Genomic DNA, 23,415 nt, shown 5'->3' on the forward strand with positions numbered 1-23,415 from the left:
TGACTCTGAGTAGTGTAAAATACTTCTCTTAATAGAAACAACGTGCCTATTCATGTGAATGTTGGCTAAATTTTCATTATTTAAATGCCAACATTGTTTGACAGCCAATCACTCTCATGTAAAGAGAGGTATAGTATCTAGTACTTACTAATATTAGTGCACCAAATAATGAATGCAACATAAGCTGCTGCAGTACAATGCAATAGCTGATTCTATCCAGGCTCAGTAGTGCAGTGTGACTCGAACATTTTTGTCAGAAGTGTAAACTAATTTGTATCTTCTTCACAAGAAGAGGAAGAAAAGGTTCCTCATGAGCAAAACCTGACCTTAACCTGCCCTTCAGACACCCTTAAATGCTGAAACATCAAATTGCATCCTGCCTTCTGTGAAATCACAGGAGGTTTCAAATGACTTCTACTCGATTGCAAGCAACTTAGGAAATTATGTTTCAGTGTAAGCTATGGCCTGAAAACTCAGCAGCAACACATAAAAAATAATCTTCATTACTTACAGATTCTATGGCTTTTATTAAGAAAACATACAAAATGAATGTTGTACTAATGAGCTGTACTTATATTTCAATAAGTGTGATTTGGAATAGACTTTAAACTGACACAGAGACTGCAATGCTTAATAAAATTCAGTATTGTTTTACTAAGCAAGTCACAATTCTACTATTAGTTTTTGTTGCTACTGAAAACTTGGGATGATATGTTTACGCAGGTGGTGCATCTCATTATTATTCACAAAGCCAAAGTATACCGTGCTAGGGATTCAAAGTTGAACACAAAGAAAAAATGCATAACTAAGATTGTTGCAGTAATATTGAATTCTGCTATGCTACAAGCAGTAATTAAAGTTATTTAGGACAATGTAATGAATTAAATATTATAACCTCAATTTTGTATTACCTGTCTTTTCATTGTTCAGATTTGCACTTTAAATGTTATGTTATCATAATTGTTTCTGCTACTGTTCTTGTCTCTACATATACAAAAAAGGAAGGATTAGATTGCCATCATCTGGAGTTGTATATGTTCGTTTAGTTTTTTCAAAACTCTCTAATTCAAACAGCAGCCCTTTATAGATACAAAAGAAAAACAGAAATAGCACAATTGAAATACACAGGTTTGCAATGCGGTAGATAATTCCTTTACTACAAAAGAACATTTTCTGCTTACCTTGTATATGCCAAAGAAAATTTGTAATCCATTATGTTATCTTACATATTTTTCTAAGCATGTCTACCAAGAATAAAAGTTAAAAAATTTGCCATTTTTTAGTTACCTTGATTTTGAAAAGTCTTCATTTCCTTGCTTAAATGAAAAACTAAGTATGCTCAAGGGAGATAAAATTTTGGAAACAGAAATAGGTGCTATTCAGTAGACAGATAAATAAATAGTACTCAAAAGGAAAACATGTGAACTTGTACTCAGTAATGAATACGCCTAAATTGAATGTATCCAAAATACTTATCCAAGTTTCCAGAGTCATGGCAATAAGCACTTGTGAAATAGTTTATATCCCATAAACACCATAACCCAAGAAAGATATAGTTAAATATGGAACATTATTCTTACATATGCATCTGCTTTATTTTACTAAACAGGTTTTGTCATTCAGTGACACCTTGCAAAACACACAACTTAACAATGAGTTTTTACAGGAAAATACAGGACATGTTAGGAGTAAATGCATCCACACTGTGCATTTCCAGGTTTGAACAGTTATATTTTCTACTGCGGGCTGGGACGTCCTATAGCTAGGATTAAAAAAATCATCCAAAAAAGAGAATTTCTGAGAGAAAAATCAAAATCACTGGAAGGTGAAATGCAATCTTAACTGTTTAAATGATAACAAAACAATGACACTAAGATTTGTGCGCATAAGAGTCAGAAATTGTAAAGCTATCCAGAAGGAACAAACTGTAATATAAACATAATTCATCTTACTTGGATTTTGCCTCTTGCAACAGTGAAGGGTCATCTGTAGCCAAATACACTCTTTTTTTGTCAACACGCATTCTGCGAGCAAGAAGTTCAAACCGCTCTTCAACATGTACCATGTATTCTTCAATGGGATGAAATGCTGCCTCTGTTCCTACTTTGTCTGTCCTTCGGACGTGAACACTGGAAAAAGGCAGAAACTAGGAATTTAATTCATAAATACAATACATAGTTTAGCGTCTGAAATTTTAACTTTAAATGTCATGCCTGTGCTTTTACAATGCATATTAAGTTTAAACCCTACATAAAACCAGGATGGATTAAAACTCATTGATGTCTATCGGACACACTGGCAACATAAAGTTAGCTGTCAGTCTGTCCTTGAAAGCAATATAATAATCTTCCAAGGAAGGCAAAGGGTAACTGAAAGAAGAGAATGAAGGAGATTTAATTATAGCATACAAAGCATTCCTTTTGTGCAAAAGGTTAAGTTATCCAGTATAGTTAGATAATGCTTGATCAATAGAGTTCAAAAGCAAAATAGGAATATTTGCATCATGGGTATACTGGGACACCAACTACAATGCAGGATTTGAATGAAGGTAGTTAAAAATGCATCTTCCCCATCTGCTTGAAACCTAACAGGTCTTCAGATCCGCTAGCAGTAAAGTGGCCTACCAATTCAATGGTAGAAGCCAGCTAACATTTGGACATCACTATTGTGCACTCCAAGAAAGATTGAAGGAAAATTATGGCAAAGAGAGCAATATTTGCAGATTCTTGTACAGCAGCAGTGACATTTTTCATGTTACATGACAGTAAAACCTTTCTTCCACAAGCTGCTCTTCATTGCCCATAGGTGCTTTTCTTCCTTCTCCCCATATCTCCCCATACAGACCTTTCCAATTCATAGTTACTGCTAAGAAACAACAATAGTGAAAACATCAGCAGGAAAGGGAAAGGCACATACCATGTTCAGGTGAGGCCAACAATAAAAACAGTTGATGATTGTGGCATGTAAAATGTAGGCTTAGCCTTTTTTCCTCAAATGTAAAGGCTATAGGCACTTGAAAAGAAGACCCAGACAGAAAAGTGTCTGGAATACAAGCTGTAAGGCAATTACATGAATGAAATTCTATATTATATTTCTAAAAATGGAAGGACATATAAGCAAACCTTCTCTTGAGCCGCCTTTTATACATCTGTCCAACTATAGGTAGACAACTATGCTGAAAAGGTACTTGCAATCAACTTGTACTATGCACAGTTAAAAAATAACAGCTTCATCTAGAAAGCACCCTCTCTCCCTGCAAAACAACCATCATAAAACAATTTGTCAAGAACATGAATCACTATATACAGATATTAAAGCACAGACAGTGAAAAAGAAAACTAAATACCCACCCGATCACTGGATGTTTGAAACCAAGTTTCCTTGTGGCTTCCTCTATTTCTTTTTCTAACCAAGGCTGTGGACGAATCAAGTATTTCACAAACTGCGAGACCCACCACACTGCAGGATCCCCATGTACACGAATTAGCCTATCAGCCAGGTCTTCAGGGACAGCCAACGGTAAATAAGGTGGCCGTGGGTGTAAGCTGTCAACAATGGGAAGTTCCACCACCTGAACATCCTTATCATTAGCCTCACCTGTTTTAAAATACATACTAGGGTGAGTCAAGCATTTACTTTATTAATAAGCTTTACCATTGGCAAGTAACATCCCAAAGATATCAGCTAAACTGTATCTTCAACTTCAAAAAGACTACATAACCTTTGCTCTAGTTTTTCAAAATAGCATTAAAAAAATTAACAAAAAATCATAGTCTTAGACTAGATTTATGTAAGACCTGTATCTAACAATCCACTCCAGTAGAACAAGGTTGAAGGTCCTTGAATCCTTGGCAGCTGGTAGTTAATAAAATATAAAACATGTTCCTGTTTACGTATTCATACCTTTTTATATACAGCTACACCATTACTGTGTGCTAAGGCTTACTTGAACAGACTTGTTATCTAAAATGCTTAAAATTCAGTTACTTGTTTAAAAAATAAAAAAAGAAACATTTTAAGGCCTAAGAAGTTATTAAAAAAATAAACGTACAGCCCTGCTGTAGTAAATCTCAGGATTTCAGACATCATCAGATCCATTAAATTAGCTACTCTACTGACAGAAGGGGAGAAAGGACAGATAGAGAGACAATTCCTGTCTTGAAGAACTTAAACTATGAAGATAAGTATCAAATTAAATAGATTAAGGAAAACAGCCAAGCACTATACAAGCACGTGATTTAGATACAGGTAAGAATTTGTTATCTTTTAAATACTAACTAAAGTGGAATACACAGATGTTTTAGATGGGACTTTTCCTGAAGGCTCAATAGCTACTAATCATTTTTTAAGCGTTTTTACAAATTACACAAACGTGTCTACATAATTGACAATTCAAAGCTATTTTCATATACTGAAATAAATTACAGTACATGACAACATAATTCAAAACATTACATTTTTGAAACATTGAACATTTCAGGTAAGATTTCTAGTGTGCTCATTTCCTCCAAAGAATATTTCATTGTCTGCAGTGTTTATTGGCAAAGACGGCGCGTTCTCCGTCTAGTGGTGCCCACCAGCCAGGAAAGAAAACTGTTTTAAATATAAGCAAAGCAAACTCATATAACTGTTGATGACCAAGTAAACCTAATGGCTGAAAAAATCAATTCAGAGCAAGGATAACAAGTCTTATTTTAAGAACAGTGAAAAATCCCTAAGGTTAGAACACTTTTGCATGCAGTAAAAATCACTTCAGTATATTTGTGTCAAAGTCGTAGAAATATGACACGTGCATGATTAAGTCATACATTGCCAGAATGCAGTGAGCATTAACATCAGTGAGCCCACCAAAATTAGTCAAAATCCAGCAGTAACTCTCTGGGATATGGTTATTTGAATAAGGAATGTTTGTTATGATCAGGTACATTTCAATTAATTTTTAATAGATTTGGAAGACATGTCTTCATAGATTTATTTATACATCTACGCATATTTCATCACTGCATTGTATAACACCACTATAAAGGGATCTTTTAGAAGAATTTCCCATAGAATACATACTGCAGGTATGAATGATACTTTTCAATTCAAGAAGCCAATTCATATTTCTACCATCCGTTATATCACGCTTACAGAAAAAGATTTAGTAAAAGTTCATCAGTTTAGTAAAAATACTGAGCATTTAAGTTTTCTTACAAGAAGATGGATAATATTTTATCATTATGTCTTCAGAAAGCTGGAATAAAGAAAAGCAGCCTGAAGCCAGGGAAGTCCTACATCTGGTTCAGCTGTGAAGTATTAGTCAGAAGTCTAGAGAGGAAACGTTTAGCTTGGGAATGGTATGAAAGAACGCTTGGGGTTCCATCCTTTTTACCCTTTCCCCCTAACTGAGAGTGGGGGAAGGAACACAAGGCAGAAGAAGCAATAGCAATCTTACCCAAGAGAAGAAAGAAAAGACTCCAATCTTAAGCTAGAGAAGGAAATTTGCTGCAGTTCTTTGAGGAGAAAAAGCAGAGATGCTAAGGTGCATACAAAAAGGTGAATTTTTATTAAGTATAGTATCACTGACAATTCTTTATATGTCATTCTATCATTGAAAAAATATGCTGTTGTGTAAAGACAGCCATTTGGAAAGTCTTGCTATGGATAAAGCTGATTGAGCAGTCTGACCCACTAATTGGCATTCTGATCCTGAAAAGCACCCAATACTATTCAATACTATTCCATACTATTAAAGGATAAGAGTGTGCTTCTAAAAATTTCCACGGGCTCTCCTAAGGTTTTGAAGAAAACAAGAACGGCCAGCAATAACTATGAAAGCTCTCAGCATAGAGCAAACTAGATTAAAATATGACAAAATCACAAAAATACAAAAGAAGATGCGAAACACCCCACATGAAGATTTCAGCTTTCAACTGTATGTAATACATTGTTTGAATAGTAATGAACTTGCAAAAGATTTGCTGGGAATAAAGATCAGAAACAAACAAAATGTATTTCATTAAGGCAAAACAACAATTTGGTTGTGCAAAATTAACTACTAGGTCAAGTGTTAATGAGTGCACTTTGAGATACGGAAAACTACTCTTTGAGAAGGAACTGAAAATATCATATGGTTATTTCACAGAGAAGATTAAGAGTTCCTTAATTTGTAAAACTACACAATATGACACTCAACAAGGGAACTATCACTGAAAGTACGGGTAACAAATGGAAAGTCATAAAATGAAATATTCACAAAAACAGACCAAAGAATGCATTGTTATTATAATTAAAAATTTTGAAATGGTCACAGAAGCCTCTCATGCATCAGGACTTTTGCTAGTTACTAACTGTTGACAAAATAATTCTGACATACAGAGTGTTGCATTGAGACAACACGTGTAATTGTTTTTCGTTTTTTAAAATTAAAAAATCAAACTATCAATATGGTCATCACTATTTTCAACAATGTTCTATTTTGTTACCAATTTACATAAAATGAGAAGTGGCAAGGTGTGTAAATCTACCTAATCCAAACATACAAACTTGTGATAAAGCACAGCCATTTGACGTCATTGATTAGAATATCTGTGTTATCAAACACTTAGATATGTAACAATTCTAAGAAACTTTTTGACAACTTCCTAGTTTTTATTACCTTTATTATCATTCTGAACAATGAAGAAAAAAACTTCCTATTAGTCTTCACCCATTTTAAAAAGTATGAGATTGCAGATGCAGTAAAAGGAAAACTCACAGCAACTGTTTGCTTTTGTCCCAGACAAAACCAGTGAAGAGTAACTCATCAGTAACTGGAAGGCATAAATAACTCTCTGCAACAGCCATATAGGCAAGTGACACCTTCCTTAACCTACTGATTTGTATTTTTTTTCAGTATTCATTGAAAGATTCTTAATAGGTAATGATCTTGCCCTATTTTCAATGGGTACAGTTTAAAAAACTTTCATGGAAATTTTGGATAGCAGGATAATGTTTTGATTTAATCAGAAATAAGTTGCAATCAAAATCAATGATACAATAGATAACTAAAATACAGTCAGATTGATAGGCAGGCATATGCATTACAAAAACATTAAGTAACATTCTTGATTGATATGAATTGTAGCTGTTCAACTGAAGATAGTGAAGTCGGGTTAAAAATACAGAATGATCTTTTTATCCACACATTTCTTCAGTTTTTAGCTATGTAGTCTCTAAATTTTAAAATACTTCAGTTCTTCCACTTCCCAGCTGTATTTTGTTAAATAACAGATAAGCCATAAAAGGTAATAATCCATACTAATGCTTACATCTTTTTTCTCATGTTAGTAGTTCAAATCACAGTATCATCATTGCAATCAGGTCCAATTCCCTGCTCAGTGCAGGTCCAACTATGACATTTGATCACAGAATCATGGAATTATTTAGGTTGCAAGATACCTCTGGAGTTGTTCTAAGTCATTTACATTTCAGCAATACTTCGAGCCACTTCTTCCTAGGTGATTTATTTTGCTTTTACAGTTGCCAAAATTTGCCTCTATAATTCTATTTATAGCTAGCTTTCATATGATTCCAGGTGCTATTTCTCAGTTTGGATTCACCTAAAAAATAGTCCTACAAAGTTCTGCAACTGAATCCATTTTTCCTTCACTGAGTAATCAAAAGATCAAGTGTTTTTGTAATAGTCCGCAATACTGAAGTACTGCAATACTGATAACACCCACCCTTCTATCATTAAAACATACTCTGGAGGAAAATCACAGACTTGTAAAGAAACTGATTTTTCTTTAGATGACCCATGCCACTTGCACCACATAGTTCTTATTTATCACCATTTTTTGGATATGTTCATCACTAATAGATCAGTAACACAGTTTCAATTTCCAGAAGTCCCACTGATTACTTTTTAAATACTGAAATGAGCTGCGCGTGTTATAAAAAGCATAGCTTTGTTTCCCTGCAATATGCCGATGTACCTTAATCGCTTATTTTATAGCTCACAGGACTTACATATTTTTCATGATTTGGCATAATCTTACTGCCTGTCTGCTTCTCAAATTTCATCTTTGTCCTAATTTAAAACACATTTAGAAATTTTTGCTATTTGTATCTTTCATATCAACTTCTTCGAAGACTGAAAAATGTTGGTTTGGCTCAAAACAACCTTTCAAATTTTGTCATTTTACCTTACCTTACTTCCTGCCATGTGAACATTGGCTCAGACCTGCATTTAGATGGGCATTTTTGTTGGGTGTTCATTACTTTGCAGAGCAAAATATCAGCCTCGTTTCAAGTAACAATCAATAATATTAATGTTAACTGAAAACCTGTTTGAGCACTTTATTCATTCCCCTATTATTTCAAAATTTGTCATCTAATTTGAAAGTATTCTTTCAAGAAGTTGTCCTTAAAGTATGACAAGGAACACTGAGCGAAGGACATTCCTGTTGTGTAATTGAGAACTTCAATTTAATTTCAGTGTGTGTTCCTAGAAAAGCAACTGAATAAATTCAAATAAAAATGGAATAGCTTCATGGCTTTTCTGTTTTTATAATACAGACTTATTTAAGCTGATAGCAACTTGCATAGACTAATCACAGCTCTACTTAACTAAGCTCTACAACCTGAAAGACTTCCTGCCAATTTGAAACCTCACCCCGACTGAGTGAACAATTCTAAATTAAATCACACAAGATGTGTCAGAGTGCTAGGAATGCTGTTAGATTAGCATCAGATACGGTGAGAGGGACTGCTGAATTCTCACAAGGCTCCTCATTGTCTTGCTGGCTACTGTTATGTATTGCAAACACAGCAGGTTCATGGTTCATCAACTTCAACGATATTTTAATGTTTTTCTTTACAAAGCAGACAAAATAAAAAATGGAAACTATGCAAAGTTCTGGTCTGTTATGCTATTTATGAATTGTCAACTAGTTCAGAAGAAAGAAAAAGTATGCTTTTATCTGTTCTGTGTTGCAGACTATGTCTCCTACAATTATCTTTTGGGCATTTCAAAACATTATTAGAGTCACCTAGTAAGGACTTTATGCCATAGTTGAATTAAAAATTGAATTAATATGGAATTAAAATGAGATAAAGAATCCTATTTTGCTTTTATAGTAGTCAATGTAAAATGTAACTTGTATATCTAAGTGTTTTTTCTCTAAGATTTTGCATTGCACATTTTTAATACAAAGTTTTTGAACTTGGTTTCTGACTACTTTCTCACTAGTGTTGCACTTATTGTTTTAATCATCCTTTATCTGATCAAACCCCGTAAGACAGGCAGGTATTGAATAGATTCGCTGCAATTCAGTTTTAAAGAAACTGAAAACAGAGTCCTATTTTTTTTTCCCCAGGTTTTATATGCCATATGGATAGTGTTGTCCCATTTGTCATCCCATGAGGCCGATTCTCGATAGCTTCAGGAGGGAATAAACCAAAATGTGTTCAAACATGCCAACACATCTTCTGTTACTCTTCTCAACCCAGCACTCCCAGAGCTTTTTTCCTGCATCCTTTCCTCTCCTCTCTTGCATTACTCTTGAAACTACCCTCATGTATTCCCATGTCTCTTACCACTCTCTGTACTGTTTGCCTGTTGGAAAGAGACATACGTGATCAGTCAGTCACTGCGTCTCACTTGCTGCAAGGCCTGAATATTGACTTCAGTATACACATATCCAGGCTATCTACTCTGAGGACTTTTGAGAGACCTCAACAAGACCTATTTCTTTTGGTTAAATTCAGCCAAAATTCATCCAATGTTCAGAACTTGTTCTAAATTAGGATAAAAAAAAAGAGTAGACAGAAAGATACAGCATGATGACAAAACCTTTGCTCTCACAAGAAACTTAGCTAAAATAATTCTCTGCCAAAGATACAATTTTATCAGTTCAGCCACCCCCACCCCCACCCCGAAAAATAAAACTTTTATGGTAGCCTTATTTCTGCTCCATCAAAAACCCTAACTTTCAGAGCTCCTGAACTACAAACATGTCTTTCTTTGTAACACAAGTTCCACTGACTTCAATAGTATTTATTTTCCCATGTCATTCTGGTTCTTTGAAAACTCTACCCATAATCAAAACCACAATGTAAGGATAAACAGTGTTCTTACTGTCCTAATAAGTAATGAGATTTTAATGAGTGTTCTCCGTCTTGGACCTAATGAAAGCATGAACTGAGTCTACTGATTTCTGCATTTGAAATAGCTACATCCCTAACACAACTAAAGCCGTAGCATCTACTGATGCCTTTAGGGCCTCTATTCCTTTCAGTCAGCTCAGGTGATCTGCGTTATAAAGACCAACATTCCTGTTTCACTTTATTGAAAACTTCTCATCACTTAAATATTAGAAGCTTTTTATGGCAATTGTCACGTCACGTCGAGGGAACGTTAAGAAGTAAACATTCTTCCCTTTCTCAATTGTTTAGATACGCAGCATGCCAGCTGGAAAGTTTACAGATGAAGTGTATGATTGCACTAATTGACTTCATGTAACAATCAGTGAAGGTATTTTCAGCAGACTGACAAACTAAGTAGAAATCAAGAAGCTTACTAGTAATTTATTTTTCCTTTTATCTTTATATACTCAAACTGCTTTTGAACAATGCCCCATTTCATCTAAACAGCCTATATGAAAGGGGTATCTATTTAAGAAAAGCTCCAGCTCCCTGACTACCAGAAAATACCATAAAATGTATTTGCAAAGGCAAATACACTTTTATAAACACAAAGGGGTTTTGCCATGTTATCCGGGTTTAGTTATTCATGCAAACAATAGTTAGAGTTGATAATTTAAAAGTAAGATAAGGATAGGTGAAATAACTTAGGAAAATACATATTTAAGATCTTTACAGCAATACTGAAGAAAAACTAATTTTGGATTTGATTCGAAACAATTCCAGTGAAGCTTATTCTCTATTTCAGTCTAATGTTTATTACTTCATACTTGAAAATACTTCCAAATACTTGCTTTGAATATTAGGTTGTCTTTTCTGGAATAGAAGATAAACAGCTTACTTTTATAATAATTCTTTAGAAGCTGCAGGGACTTACCTGCAGGAACATACCTGCAGGGACTGATCTCTGGCATGCATATGCTAATTGGACATATGTATGAGCCTGTAACAAGCATGTATAAGCATGCAAAAACCAAGATAACTTTAAGGCAACATTTTAGGAGACCTAAAAGTTTTCAACCAGTCAAGAGAATGGAGCTTAACATTCAGAGTTGGCTGTCCAGGTGTCTAGTGGAGAAGAGCTCCCGGTTTAGACATTTACTGTATTTTTGAGATAGTGGTTTATAAGTTGAGCTCCCAATCTTATCTTGTCCTAATTTGAACACTTGGAAGACTCTTCTTTCAATGAATTAGTAAAAATACCTTCATATGCAAGTCCAGATGGAACACAACCCTCAAGGCACACATAGACAAAAAGACATTTTAGTTAGCCATAAATAAAACAGCAGAGAATAAAACTGCAATGCTGTTCGAAATTCATAGCAATGAGGCACACTTCACCTTAACAGTGCATCTGAAAGAAACTGAAACAGGGATGTATTCCATTTCATACGGTCTACTAATATAAAAGGAGGAAAACCAAGAGTGTAACCCTGCAGTAATAGAAATGGGAATTTTTCTGGTCTTCAGTCATAGCATGTATACCCGTTTTCAACTGGTCTATCATCTGAAGAGAGAATTTTGTATTTTTCAAAGAAAATAAGGGGAAAATGTAATGGAAGAATTTATAAAAAACAATATAACTCACACACAAATATAAAAGCTTAATATATATTATATACAAAAGTATTAATATAAAAAAGTATAAATATAAAAGTATTATTAATCTGCACACTATTAGAAACTTAAAACCACTACTGTTTCTTACAGGAGTTAAGGGCACTTGCAAACAAAATACCTATGTTTCTGAGATTTGTCCCAGGATTTATGTAATAGCAGACAAAGGAAAGTAGGTTCTAATGATTTCTCTACAAAACGTGTTAGATGGCATTCATGAACATGTTTACCATCTATGATTTACCATCCCTGATTTAATGCTTGTGAGAAAAGTTTGCAATTAATCACTAACCTACTAGTACTAGTTTTGCTAGTATATTGGGGCAACATCAATTTTTTAGGAAAACGGGAAAGCCATGCTTCAAAAGGTAGTATTTCATATGAACAGCATAAGATATGTGATCAAATATGTGCTCAGTTATTGGTACCACTGCAGAGAACAGAGGCAAGAGTACTTTCTTCCCCCACTTCATGCACTCCTTAGACTTCCAAGTCTACAAAGTAACCACAGGGCTTTAACTTCCTCTAATCAAGAAACATAGGGACATAAGTCCCTACCCTATTTTAAAAATAATTATTTCAGTGGACACATTTATTCATGAATAAAAATCCCTTGTTCTAGGTTACCTTCATTCACTTCAACATACTTAAATAATTCTCATTGAACAATGCATTTGCTAGTCTGCTTATGGTGCTGCCCATGCATGGAACTATTATAAGGCAATCACGTTTTATAAAGACATCAAATCTTAGTCTAAATTAACAATGACATATGGAGAACTCATTGTATAAAGTCTCCACATTTTTACTCCTTGAACATTATCAGACAGATAGTGCAATTATATACATCAAACATTAAAGAAATGTATACATCTCTACTTCTGCCACTGGAAAATTTACTGCACAATGGCTGTATTTAAAAGCAATATGTTCCCCATTTATCTCCAATCCTACTAAAAAATGCTACTGACATGGAAAACAACCTCTAAGAACACTATTCCTTTATCAAGAATAGATTTAACGTAATTCCCCATCCAATTAAATGAGAACCTATAGTACTCTTAGCCTATATAAATGGCTTAATCAGAATCAACATTCAATATTGTGGGCTTAATTGATTATAGTGTGGAAGAGCACACAGATGCATTTTATGAAGAAATTATTAAAATACAAATGGATTTAGTGCAGTATGGGAGATTTCAGATTGCACAAGTGAACTTTGTGTCACAAGTTGTAAGACTGTTAAAAGTATTGCCACTGCAAGAGCCTTCTGTAGTTCTTCACAAAGAATTTTAACCTTCACTAACCAAAATACCTTGGTATCATTAGAAATATTGCCATCTCACATTGTGTTTCTTTGACAGATGATTTCTGAATATGTTGAAGAGTAAAGTTTGCATCAGTCTCTGCTGGTGACATACTTCTCTAAGAAATATTAATCATTAATTTCTACCCTTTCTCTCTGAAGTTTCTTTTAACCGAATTTTATATACATCAGGAGCTTCTATCTCATGGTAGTTTACATCTGGGGAAGCCTTCTGAAGTGCTTTCTTGAAGTGCGAGATATTAAATGAACTCAGTCTTCCATACTGACATATTTTTTGCCTCTTTCAAACAAATCTACCAAATTTATGAGACATTATTTCCTTCTATAAAACTCTCATTTACCCTTCTTCACTATGATATGTTTTTCTGTGTATCTCCTAAATTGATTCTTCATGATTATTTCTGTCAGTTTGCTAAATACAGAGTCCGTGATTTGCTGGAATCCTTTTTGAAAAATAGTATTCCTTCAGCCACCTTACATTGTTCTGTAGAACAGCAATTACAAACAAAAGCAATTATAAACAAATAGCAATTATAAACAAAATGTTTTGTTGTAAAATCGTTTTAATGGCACTTGTTGGAGAAAGAGCATCCAAAGTGTCCCCTATGAAGAAAGATTCCAGCATGGGAACCTCCCTCAGCTCTTCTATAATGAATGTGGATATGAAAGATTTTTATAGTTTGTACTACAGTCTTTTCTTCAGTGCTCCTTCCATGCCTTGATCATCTACTGGCCCTCCAGGTTTTCTGGCAGGCTTCCTTATTCTGCTGTGTTTGAAAAAAGGATTTATTATCAGTTTTTTGCCTTTAGCAAGCTTCTCAAAATCTTTTTTAGCCTTCCTTACCATGTTTTCAAATGTAATTTGCTAGAAATTATATTCTTTCCTATTTTTATCATTTGTACAAAAACTGATTTGGGTTGGTTTGTTTTGATTTTTTAAATGCCTTTTAACAACATCAAGCAACTTGATCGTATTTGTCCTTTGAAAAGAAAAAAGGTGGGGTTTTTTCACCTGTTTTTTGACAGGTGGCATGAGTTTGGTCCATATTTTATATGATCTCCATGCTGCTTGCCAGCATTTAGTCCCTTTTTATAAGCAATATGACTTTTTATGTAGTTCCCCTTTTTAAATGAAACATTGTGGTGGATAGTTTGGGTTCATTTTATTTATCATTATTTGTTTGTTATTTTAAGCAGACATGGCTATTCCTCTGCTGCATGACATTATCGGTTCTTCTCACATAAATTACTGTGAGTGCTAAAACATCCCATCATTTTCTGATATGCTGTTCTGGCTACAAACACATTTCAAATCAGAAATTTCAGCCTCCCATTCTATTTGAAGACTTCTGTTTCTTCTGGGACCTTCTTATCACCCTAGCAAAAAATGCTCCTCCACACAAATACCAGAATTGCAAGATGAAGGTAGGACAACTGTATGATTACCACGGAAAGTCTCAATTATGTTTCTCTCCTAATTTTTTCCTCAATTTCATCCCTCTGTCTGGAAGAGAATACTTTGTTTCTGAGTTCTGTGAGATGCACACACAGCATATAACCTGGCAAACAATATGTGGAGTCCTAAACTCAGAAATCCCTACCCTCACGCAAGCTAAATTTGATTTACCTAAATTCTGCTTTCTATGATGCAAAGTTAACTTTTTAACTTTCTCTCAGATAAACGGATGGTCACTTCAGATTTCTCCCCCCCTCCCCAAATTAACTTACCTGGTTTCTCTTATTTAGTCTTCCCATTTAACTAAACTTCCACTGTGGCTACAAAATGTTGAAGAGCAGTATACCAATAAAGCAAGCCAAATGTCTTAACACATTAAACCCAAACTTTAAGGTGTGTTGCAAGAGGTGCCGTGAGACATATTGTCTTTGCGTGTAAACTAATCTCATATTCTTCTGCATGATTATGTGCTTAAAAATAGGAAAAAAACCTGAAAGTAACACAATTACAACACTACATTGCAGCCAAGAAGTTAAAAATCAGCACCTCCACTTACATAAGGAACTGCAATTTAACATGTTAGGTGAGAAGTCATTCACAGACATGTAATGACAAGAAATATGAGACTATGTAATAAAGATTTTCTTAGAATATGAAATTTTTATTGATTCACATAATATTTTAATAAAGGTATATCCTGCAGTAATATCTGAATATTTTGCATTGTACATAGGGTTTTCAGACAATTTTCAAAAAAGTTTATGATGTAAATAATAACAAGAATAAAAAACTGCATTCTCCAAGAAAATGCAACTTCCAACAGCATGCTTGACTTTCTAAGCAGTTACGTTTTAGACCCATAGCTAAAACCAAAATCTTTCAACAGCCATTACCATCCAAAATAATTAGCTACAACTGGTAATATTCATTGCATATCAAGCTCACTCTAATAAGTAGATGCTACGTAACATTAACATTTCGTTTATTCTATTAATTCAGCAACATTCTTCCAGACAAAGTGCTATCATGGAGTAAGGAATGTTTCAGTTCTAATCTCGTTTTCTCCTTTATCCTTCTAGTGTTTCATCCCATAAGTAGGAGAAAACAGGGATGGAGGTTTAAGGACAGAATAATCCTAACTGCAATGTTGGCCATAAAATTTGCTGGAAAATCATCCTCAGTCTTTTAAGTTTTCCTAAACTGACAAACTACAAAGCAGAGAAGTGCCCAAAGTGAACTTTAACATAAAAAATAATACTGGACAATGTCTAGTGACTGCAGCAATATAGATGACTGAGCCTAAAAAAATACCAAGAAGTGAAGTGGTGTAACTATAGTACGGGTTGCAACAACTGAAGAGAGTATCTTACAATAATAAAAAACACTACCTTTTTATGTTTATGTTTCTTTTTTAAAGAATGCATTGTATTCTTGAAATTCTTACTGTGTTCATAGCTAAATAACTGCTACAATATTATCTTCCCAGCAGTAGTAAGAAATCCACACCCCAGAAACATCTTGGTATATGTTGTTCATTTTTGAAATGGCATGACATTTTTAACAGATGTAAACGTATATAGCGCTGACAGAAAATAATATAATAACATATAAAGGACAAGTTGAGTAAAACTGAGTTAATTATGAATTGATAAGGAGATAACTAATACCTGTATGTTGATACTCACAGCATTTACATCAATGTTGGGAGACACCATCCAGGCATTTTCTGACTATGACACTTCTACTCCTTTTGCCTGCAGTCCCTCCAAACTAAAACTCCTTCTGAAGATTTATTTTTTATTCTCAGCTCTCTGAACAGAATATTGTTCTTTTTCAAAACCTGCTTCTCGGTTTTACTGCTTGATCCTACTTCCCACCAGGTACAGAAATTACTTTCACAAGTATCTTCATTTCTGTACTATGTCTGCAATGAATACCAGGCTACTAAACAGTAGGACGGGATTATAACTATGCATAACTTTGCTGTATACTATATTTAAAAACTAAGCCAAGAGTAAATGTCTTCATGTGGATTTCGCTACGTATAAAATTACTCACCCTACTAATATTTTCTGCTGTGTCTATCTTATTGGTCCCAATTCCGATTGCAAAATTTTACATTCTATAATACTATCCACCTGGAAAATACCTATCGCAACAAGACTTTTATGAGCTTCTGTACCAGAAACAATAATTACACAATTTTCCAATTTTCAGACTATGACCTATATTAGATAAATGTAGCTATGACAATACTAATATATTCTTAAGATGAACTCTAAATACTTTTTTTTTCTGATTTTGGATGTACGCATTTTCATAACACGCAAAAAACCACATCAAGAATTTAAAAAGAATTAAAAATAAATAATGTACTTTTGGGCTACAATTTAACTTATTTTAGGGTTCAAGGAAGCCTAGACTCCACTTCCGCAGCCATGGGCAGATGATCTATATAAGTAAACCCTGTGTAAAGAAGGACAAAGGGAAAAAAACCCAGAAATATATTTAACGGGGGTTTTTTTATTAGACATGGATGTTGGCACTGAGTTCAATTACATTACCAGTTATCTTCTAAATACACCTTTCTTTACAGTATTCTGAGCATCTTTTTTTGATATACATATGAAAAGAACTTACCTTTCCAGAAATTGTTTTATATGTGAATAAAAGTTAATGAGAATTGGTGCTAGCAGGAAAAAAATACAATCTTCTCTACCCATGGTTAGAAACTGAATCACAAATCATCTTTTAAATCACTTGTAAAGCTACGGCAAAGCAGCTGTTTAGTTTCTCTGAGATCCAGAAAGCACCAACTTATGTTTCATAAAGAATGCACATTTCATAAAAAGCAACACTAAATACTGACTTGCAATGATAAAAAAAATGTTGTATGCCTAATTTTAACTTAAGAAATGGTAAAACTAAAAAAGACATACAGTACTTTTATCTGGTCTGCTGGTGATAACATTAGCATGAACATATGTCAGTTTTAAAAAGAGGCAAAAAAGCAATTTCTTTTACTTATGTCTCATGACATACATTTCCTACCAAGAAAGAATTTAATTGCTTTCAGAGTATACTGAAATCTTTGCTTCATTACCCGCTGTGTGATTCTGAATTCACCTCTATCAGTTTCATTTTTATTTTTGTATATACTCAGAATATTTTTGACTCAACGACTTCTAATCAGAAGAGGATTTCAAAATGTTCCAAAGGACCTTAACTTTACAGTCAATTTTTAACCATTAGAAAAGATCTTTTTCCAGAATTTATAACCATCCCTAACTCTTGATAGGAGATTTACAATGACTTCAAAGACATTATGTAAAGTAGGCTCAAAAGCACAAATAAATCTCTCTCCCCTTCCACCCCATCTCTCCATATATGTAAAGTATTTTCCTTCACTGTAAGATCAGCTGGTTAAATGAATTTGATTTCTATTTGTCCCTAAGACTTGACTTCTTTTATTCCACTAACAGTTTTGTTCATAAAGTTAAGCACTGATCTGATATCTGAAAGCCAAAAAGGTTTGCCATATGCTCAAAGACAACATCTACCTCTTTAGTTATATCTTGTGTTTCTTTTCATGGATTGACTCATCTTGCTCAAAAAAGTAAATACACATTTTTAAAAATGTGTCAGCTTATTTTTCCGTTGGTTTTTCTGCTGTTCCAATCTCTTGAGTAACAGCAGGTAAAGGACTGTTTAAAATAAATGACTTTACGTGTGCTCATCCAAGGCATAGCTACTCAGTTGCCCATGGCTCTTTTCAGTCTTCCTCATCCTAGCCTCTTTACTGTGTACCAGACCACAGCTTCAACCGGGTCACTGAAATCACAATATCCTTCTATGCCACACATGCAAAATATTAAAAGATTGAAAGGGAGATAATCCATGGTTTTCAGGAACACATATAATCTTGATGAAATGAAGACTTACTGATGGAGAATCTACCATATCCCCTGGATAAATTATTACAGTAGCCTCCTGATTTCAGCTGGGACAGTCAGCCAATGTTTCTGCAAAAAACAGCGCTTATTTCCAATCTGAATTGTCCAGCCATGTGCCTTTGTCTAAAAGTAGAAACTTTTCTCGTATAGAAATGCCTATATAATGTGGCAGGACCAGTTTTTTAACGTTGCTTCATTTTAAAATTGAATTATGTTCTTTAATCTCTACTGTAAAGCAGATTTTTCTGGTCCTGAATCAGTGTAGTTCTTTCTGAGAATCCTTTCATATTTATCAATATCCATTCTGAAGGACAGATAACAAAACCAGACAGTGTGCTGCAGTCTGGCCATTGCTCTTCAAGGAGAAAATAACTTCTGGCTACCATTCAATAACCCTCCACTTAGATACAAGGATCACACTTTGCTCCCTTAGGCTACTGCATTGCTCTGAAAACTCAGCTCTACCTCATTCGAATTCTAAGGTCCTTTTAAGAGTTACACCTTTCTAAATATATTTTCATGTTTACATACACAAATGTTTTCACATAGAGCATCTTACAAAGCACCTTCACAACAAAAAAATCTATGCAACATCAGTAGCTTGATTCCAAAATTAACACAACTGAAACAAAGGGAAAATACAAGACAGATTGCTGTTCTGCTCTGTTCTCTCTAATCACTATTGCTCACTATGCTTCACAGTAACGTAAATTTGCTTGAATTAAAATGCAAATAATGAAAGTCAGTGTATGAAAAAGATATTAGGAATTAAGAAATAAAAATTGAACATTTTTTTCTGCAAGATTTTATAAAGAAGAGTGATGTATGGGAACAAAACAGAATTCATACAATTGTATGCAAGTTAAAGGGTTTTTTAGGCTAATACTAAAAAATCATCTGATTTATGTAAAAGAAAAACTACTGTCAAGGAAGATCTAGTTCATTAAATGAAACTTTTTTATTTATTGCAATTAATTCTGCAGAACTTTTTATGGTTTGAGTTTGCAATTTTCATTTAGTCCCTTTGATTACTGTTGCCTGATTTGCTTTAATAAATTAAAAATTAATTTTGTGTATCCACAGTATCCTCTTTCTTAAATTATACATATAACCGTATTAGTTAATTCACATTTTAAGTTTATAGTTCAATGAATACTTAAAAGCTGGCACTACCACCAAATGAAGAGCTCTGCCATTTTTCCCCCTCTGGGTACCTCTGCCTTAAAAGCATTCATTCATCAAACCATGGCCAGAGGCACCAAAGTCAATATTCAAATGTAACTGCAGGAAACTTTGTTTCAGGTTTCTGTTTCAAGTTACCTTTCATCTTACTGGTCTGCAGGCCAGTTATGAGAACACACTGTTATTTAAAATATATAGATGGCTTCTTTACCTCCAAATCCCTTCACTCCCCCTCATGTAATGCAGATATGACTCCTAATCATATATTAATGTGTCCTAAATATGTTTTCTTTTTTTTAGGTTCCATTTTTTTATTTAGTTATTTTATAGACTTCCTTCAATGTAGTATCGGGGAATGCCACCAGCATATCATAAATCAGCAAATAAAAAATAATAAAGAGGCCTACCCTGTTTTAGCATGTTGCAATGATAACAGAAAATTATGACGTGGAAATTAAAAATATTCATGCTCAATATAACTATTTTAAAGAAAATTTAAAAAAAATTAATAATAAATGTGTCTTCACAAGCTCTCTATATTTTGGCTTTTATTACTAGGAAGTAATACATGCTTCTTATAGCAATTCCTACCTAAATTATTCATAAATAGTTTGGCTACAGATATCAAGGAAAAATGAACTGCAAGTAAGTTAACAATTGCAGGCAAGACATCATTTCAAAATTAACCATCTCATATTAAGACTTTTTTTCCTCTAGAACGACAGTAAAAAAGTGTTTAAGTGAAACAAAGGAAAAAGAAAAATTATGCCACAGTGTAAAATAACAGCTGTACTTGCAAAAACCTCCGATAGAATTCTCAATCTTTTAACATATTTAAGCTAGAAAAACTTGAACTTGACTTGCAGGAATACCACGTTAAATGCAAAGAACAATTCCTGCCAGGGATGACAAGGGATGAGATAACCCCTAATTCTCCGCACAGATGCGAACACGTTTTACTAATCTTTTGCTATCAGACTAATGTCAGCTTGCTTATTAAAATTCACCCTACTTCCCAAGTTCAAAAAACATGCTAATTTCTTCTGAAATAGACAAGCTTAGCTTTTATGCCTAGTTAGGAGAGAACTGGACCAAAAATATTTTAAATATATATATTATCAACTCATATAAACCTCGTAATTCTTTGTAGAAGAGATTACTATCTAAATTGTTTTCTGAAGATAGACTTTAGAAACCTCAAAACTTTATGTTGCTAATACAACTAAAATAAAAGGGTCACGTAGAGGCAATTTAATTAAAAAGAAGAAAGATAAATGTACAGATTTAAACATTTTTTTCATAAAGCACAATTTACTAAGTTATTCTATGCAAGTCTGCAAATTACATGAAAGTAATTCTTTGAGATGCTGTAATTTTCTGACTTTTTGGCCTAATTCTGTAATTTACACTGATACCTTGTTTTAAGTATTGACTTGTATGAATATTTTTGATATATAATTAAAAATCAACGTCTATCAAAAACCCATATACACAGCATAGTAAGTACACTACAAAGAAGAAACATTGTGTTTATGAGAAATGGAAATGCATTTTTACACATTTATTTTGAAAATCTAGAAAATCCCATGCTGATTTAAGAAAGGGGAGGGGGGCGGGGGCAGAAATAAAAGTGCGGTTTTGCAACTAACTGTTTTTAATTACAGTTAAGAATTTTAGACTTATTTATCCCTGTAAAGGTACAGGGAATAAAAAGAAAAAAAAAGGGGGGGAAAAAAAAGAAGAAATCAAAATCTATATAAATTTAGAAAGATATAAAAACCATATGGAAATCTTCAGCAAGACAGAATGTCTTTCAAATTTACTGGCAATTAAGTATCCAGTGAAGATTCCAACTGAAGCTATGCTGAAGCTACTAAAAGAGATCAATTGTCAGTGTCATGCTCCCTCAGTGATCACGCCACTGCAGAAGATGAGAATTTAACAGAGTTTAGAGTGTGCGTGGCTAGCCAGTAGGCTAACCCAAGAAAGATTGTCTTTCATAGCTGAATATCTTCTATCTCTAGAACATCAAAACTCAAATTAGTGGAATTCATTTACTTTAAAAAATTTTGATCACATCAAGATATTTCATGCGTTCAGTCTTCAAACTATTCATCCTGATCTAGAAATTAATAAAAAACCCCAAACTGTAGGGAGCTAAAAGGAAACATTATTTGTACTTTCATCAGCAAGAGCCCATATTGCAGGAAATCATCATCTATTTTAATAGATTTTCATGGAAACATAGTCTTTTTAAGCCATGTGTGCATAAGTGCTCCAGAACACCGATTTACAGCTCATTATGCTAAATGCACAGCTCACAAAACTGCCTGCAACTAAATCGTGGGGTCACATAGAGCAGTCTGCCCAGAACCATGCCCAGATGGCAGTTTCAGTTGCGAACTTGCTAACTTTTCCAAACATGAATAAAACTTAAAGCTTAAGTTTTCAATATCAGTTTTCCATTTCTACTTATTTTTAGAAAATATTCAACCAGTTCTAAGAAATAATTTTTGGAAAAAATTCTCATTCACAAAAACTACTATAATTTTCAAAGAAAAGTTTTGTAGCACCTTGAAGTTTTAAAGAACAGACATTATTTCAATGTGCAAATGTTGTTTCAATGTGTAAACACACAATTATGTTTACGCACCAGTCTGTAAATACGATTTTGTAAATACGGAAAAGTTAATTTGAGATCTCTAAGACTTTAATAGTTAAATTCTTTAAGATATGCATATGCACTGGGTATACTGTGTCCAGTTGAGAAGACCGAAGATTTTGATATGTTCTGTCTATCAACCACATGGAGAAAGATGTAAAATTCACCTGCATGCATGACGATTCATATGTGTAACCAAAATAGGAGGAACTGACCCTTTGTAGGAATTTCTCTTTGACACAGCTTACCCCTTACTTGCAAGCTGTTCTTGTACTTTCTAAAGTAGATGGTTCTGGACAGCACCAGTTCATTAGGCTAAAAGACCAGGTTATTATTAGACATAATCAACACTTCCCACTCGTTTACTAAGTTTGTCCAGATCATACCTTTTATAGGTCAGAAGGACATCTACTCCAAACTTCTGCTCAAAGCAGGCTCAGCCCTGAGACCAGAACACGTTGCTCAGGGCTTCACCCAGATAGGTCTTGAAAGCATCCAAACACGGAGACTGCATACGCTCTCTAGGGAACTTGTTTGGCTATATTCATGATGAAAAGGTTTTGCTTTTAAACAGCATTGTTCTTGGTATGATATCTAAAATAAGGACTTGGAATACTGTCTACAGAAGGCAAAAGACTAGCTTATTGAACTAAAGATACGTGCTTGCTTTGGAAAGGCGAGTACTGTTTCTGCATTTTATCCTAAACTACAGCTCCCTATAACGCTTTACTCTGCCCTGCCTTCCTCTGAATTCAGCAAGGTTATCATATTTGAACCCTCTAAGCAGCTATGAACAGCTAATTGGAGGAACATTTTGAAGCAGAAAATATTTGTAAAACCTTTTCCACAGAGACAATAGTGGAAATTATGAGATCTGGTTGACACTTACACACATATGACGTGTTGGACCAAGGACATTTCTGCAAAGTTTTATTCTTGTTATGACTGGACTCAAATAGGCCCTGGGTAGAATTGTCCACTGCATAGCTGATTCTCCTTCCTCTACATATCCTTCAGGGCACACCTCCTCACTAAACTGCTAATCAACCAG

General features: G+C 34.1%; 1 protein-coding gene across 2 annotated transcripts in view; it reads right to left on the reverse strand.

Annotated features, from left to right (window-relative positions):
• Positions 1-23,415, reverse strand: part of FUT8 (fucosyltransferase 8) — a 121,144-nt gene that overhangs the window by 10,551 nt on the left and 87,178 nt on the right. For both annotated transcript variants that reach the window (XM_074584341.1, XM_074584340.1), the window contains 2 exons: positions 3,351-3,597; positions 1,953-2,129 (listed from right to left, as the gene is read on the reverse strand). In XM_074584341.1, coding sequence (XP_074440442.1) covers positions 1,953-2,129; positions 3,351-3,597 — 424 coding nt within the window. The remainder of the gene's footprint in view (positions 1-1,952; positions 2,130-3,350; positions 3,598-23,415) is intronic.

The sequence above is a fragment of the Larus michahellis genome, chromosome 4 (assembly GCF_964199755.1).
Source record: "Larus michahellis chromosome 4, bLarMic1.1, whole genome shotgun sequence".
Lineage (NCBI taxonomy): Eukaryota > Metazoa > Chordata > Aves > Charadriiformes > Laridae > Larus > Larus michahellis.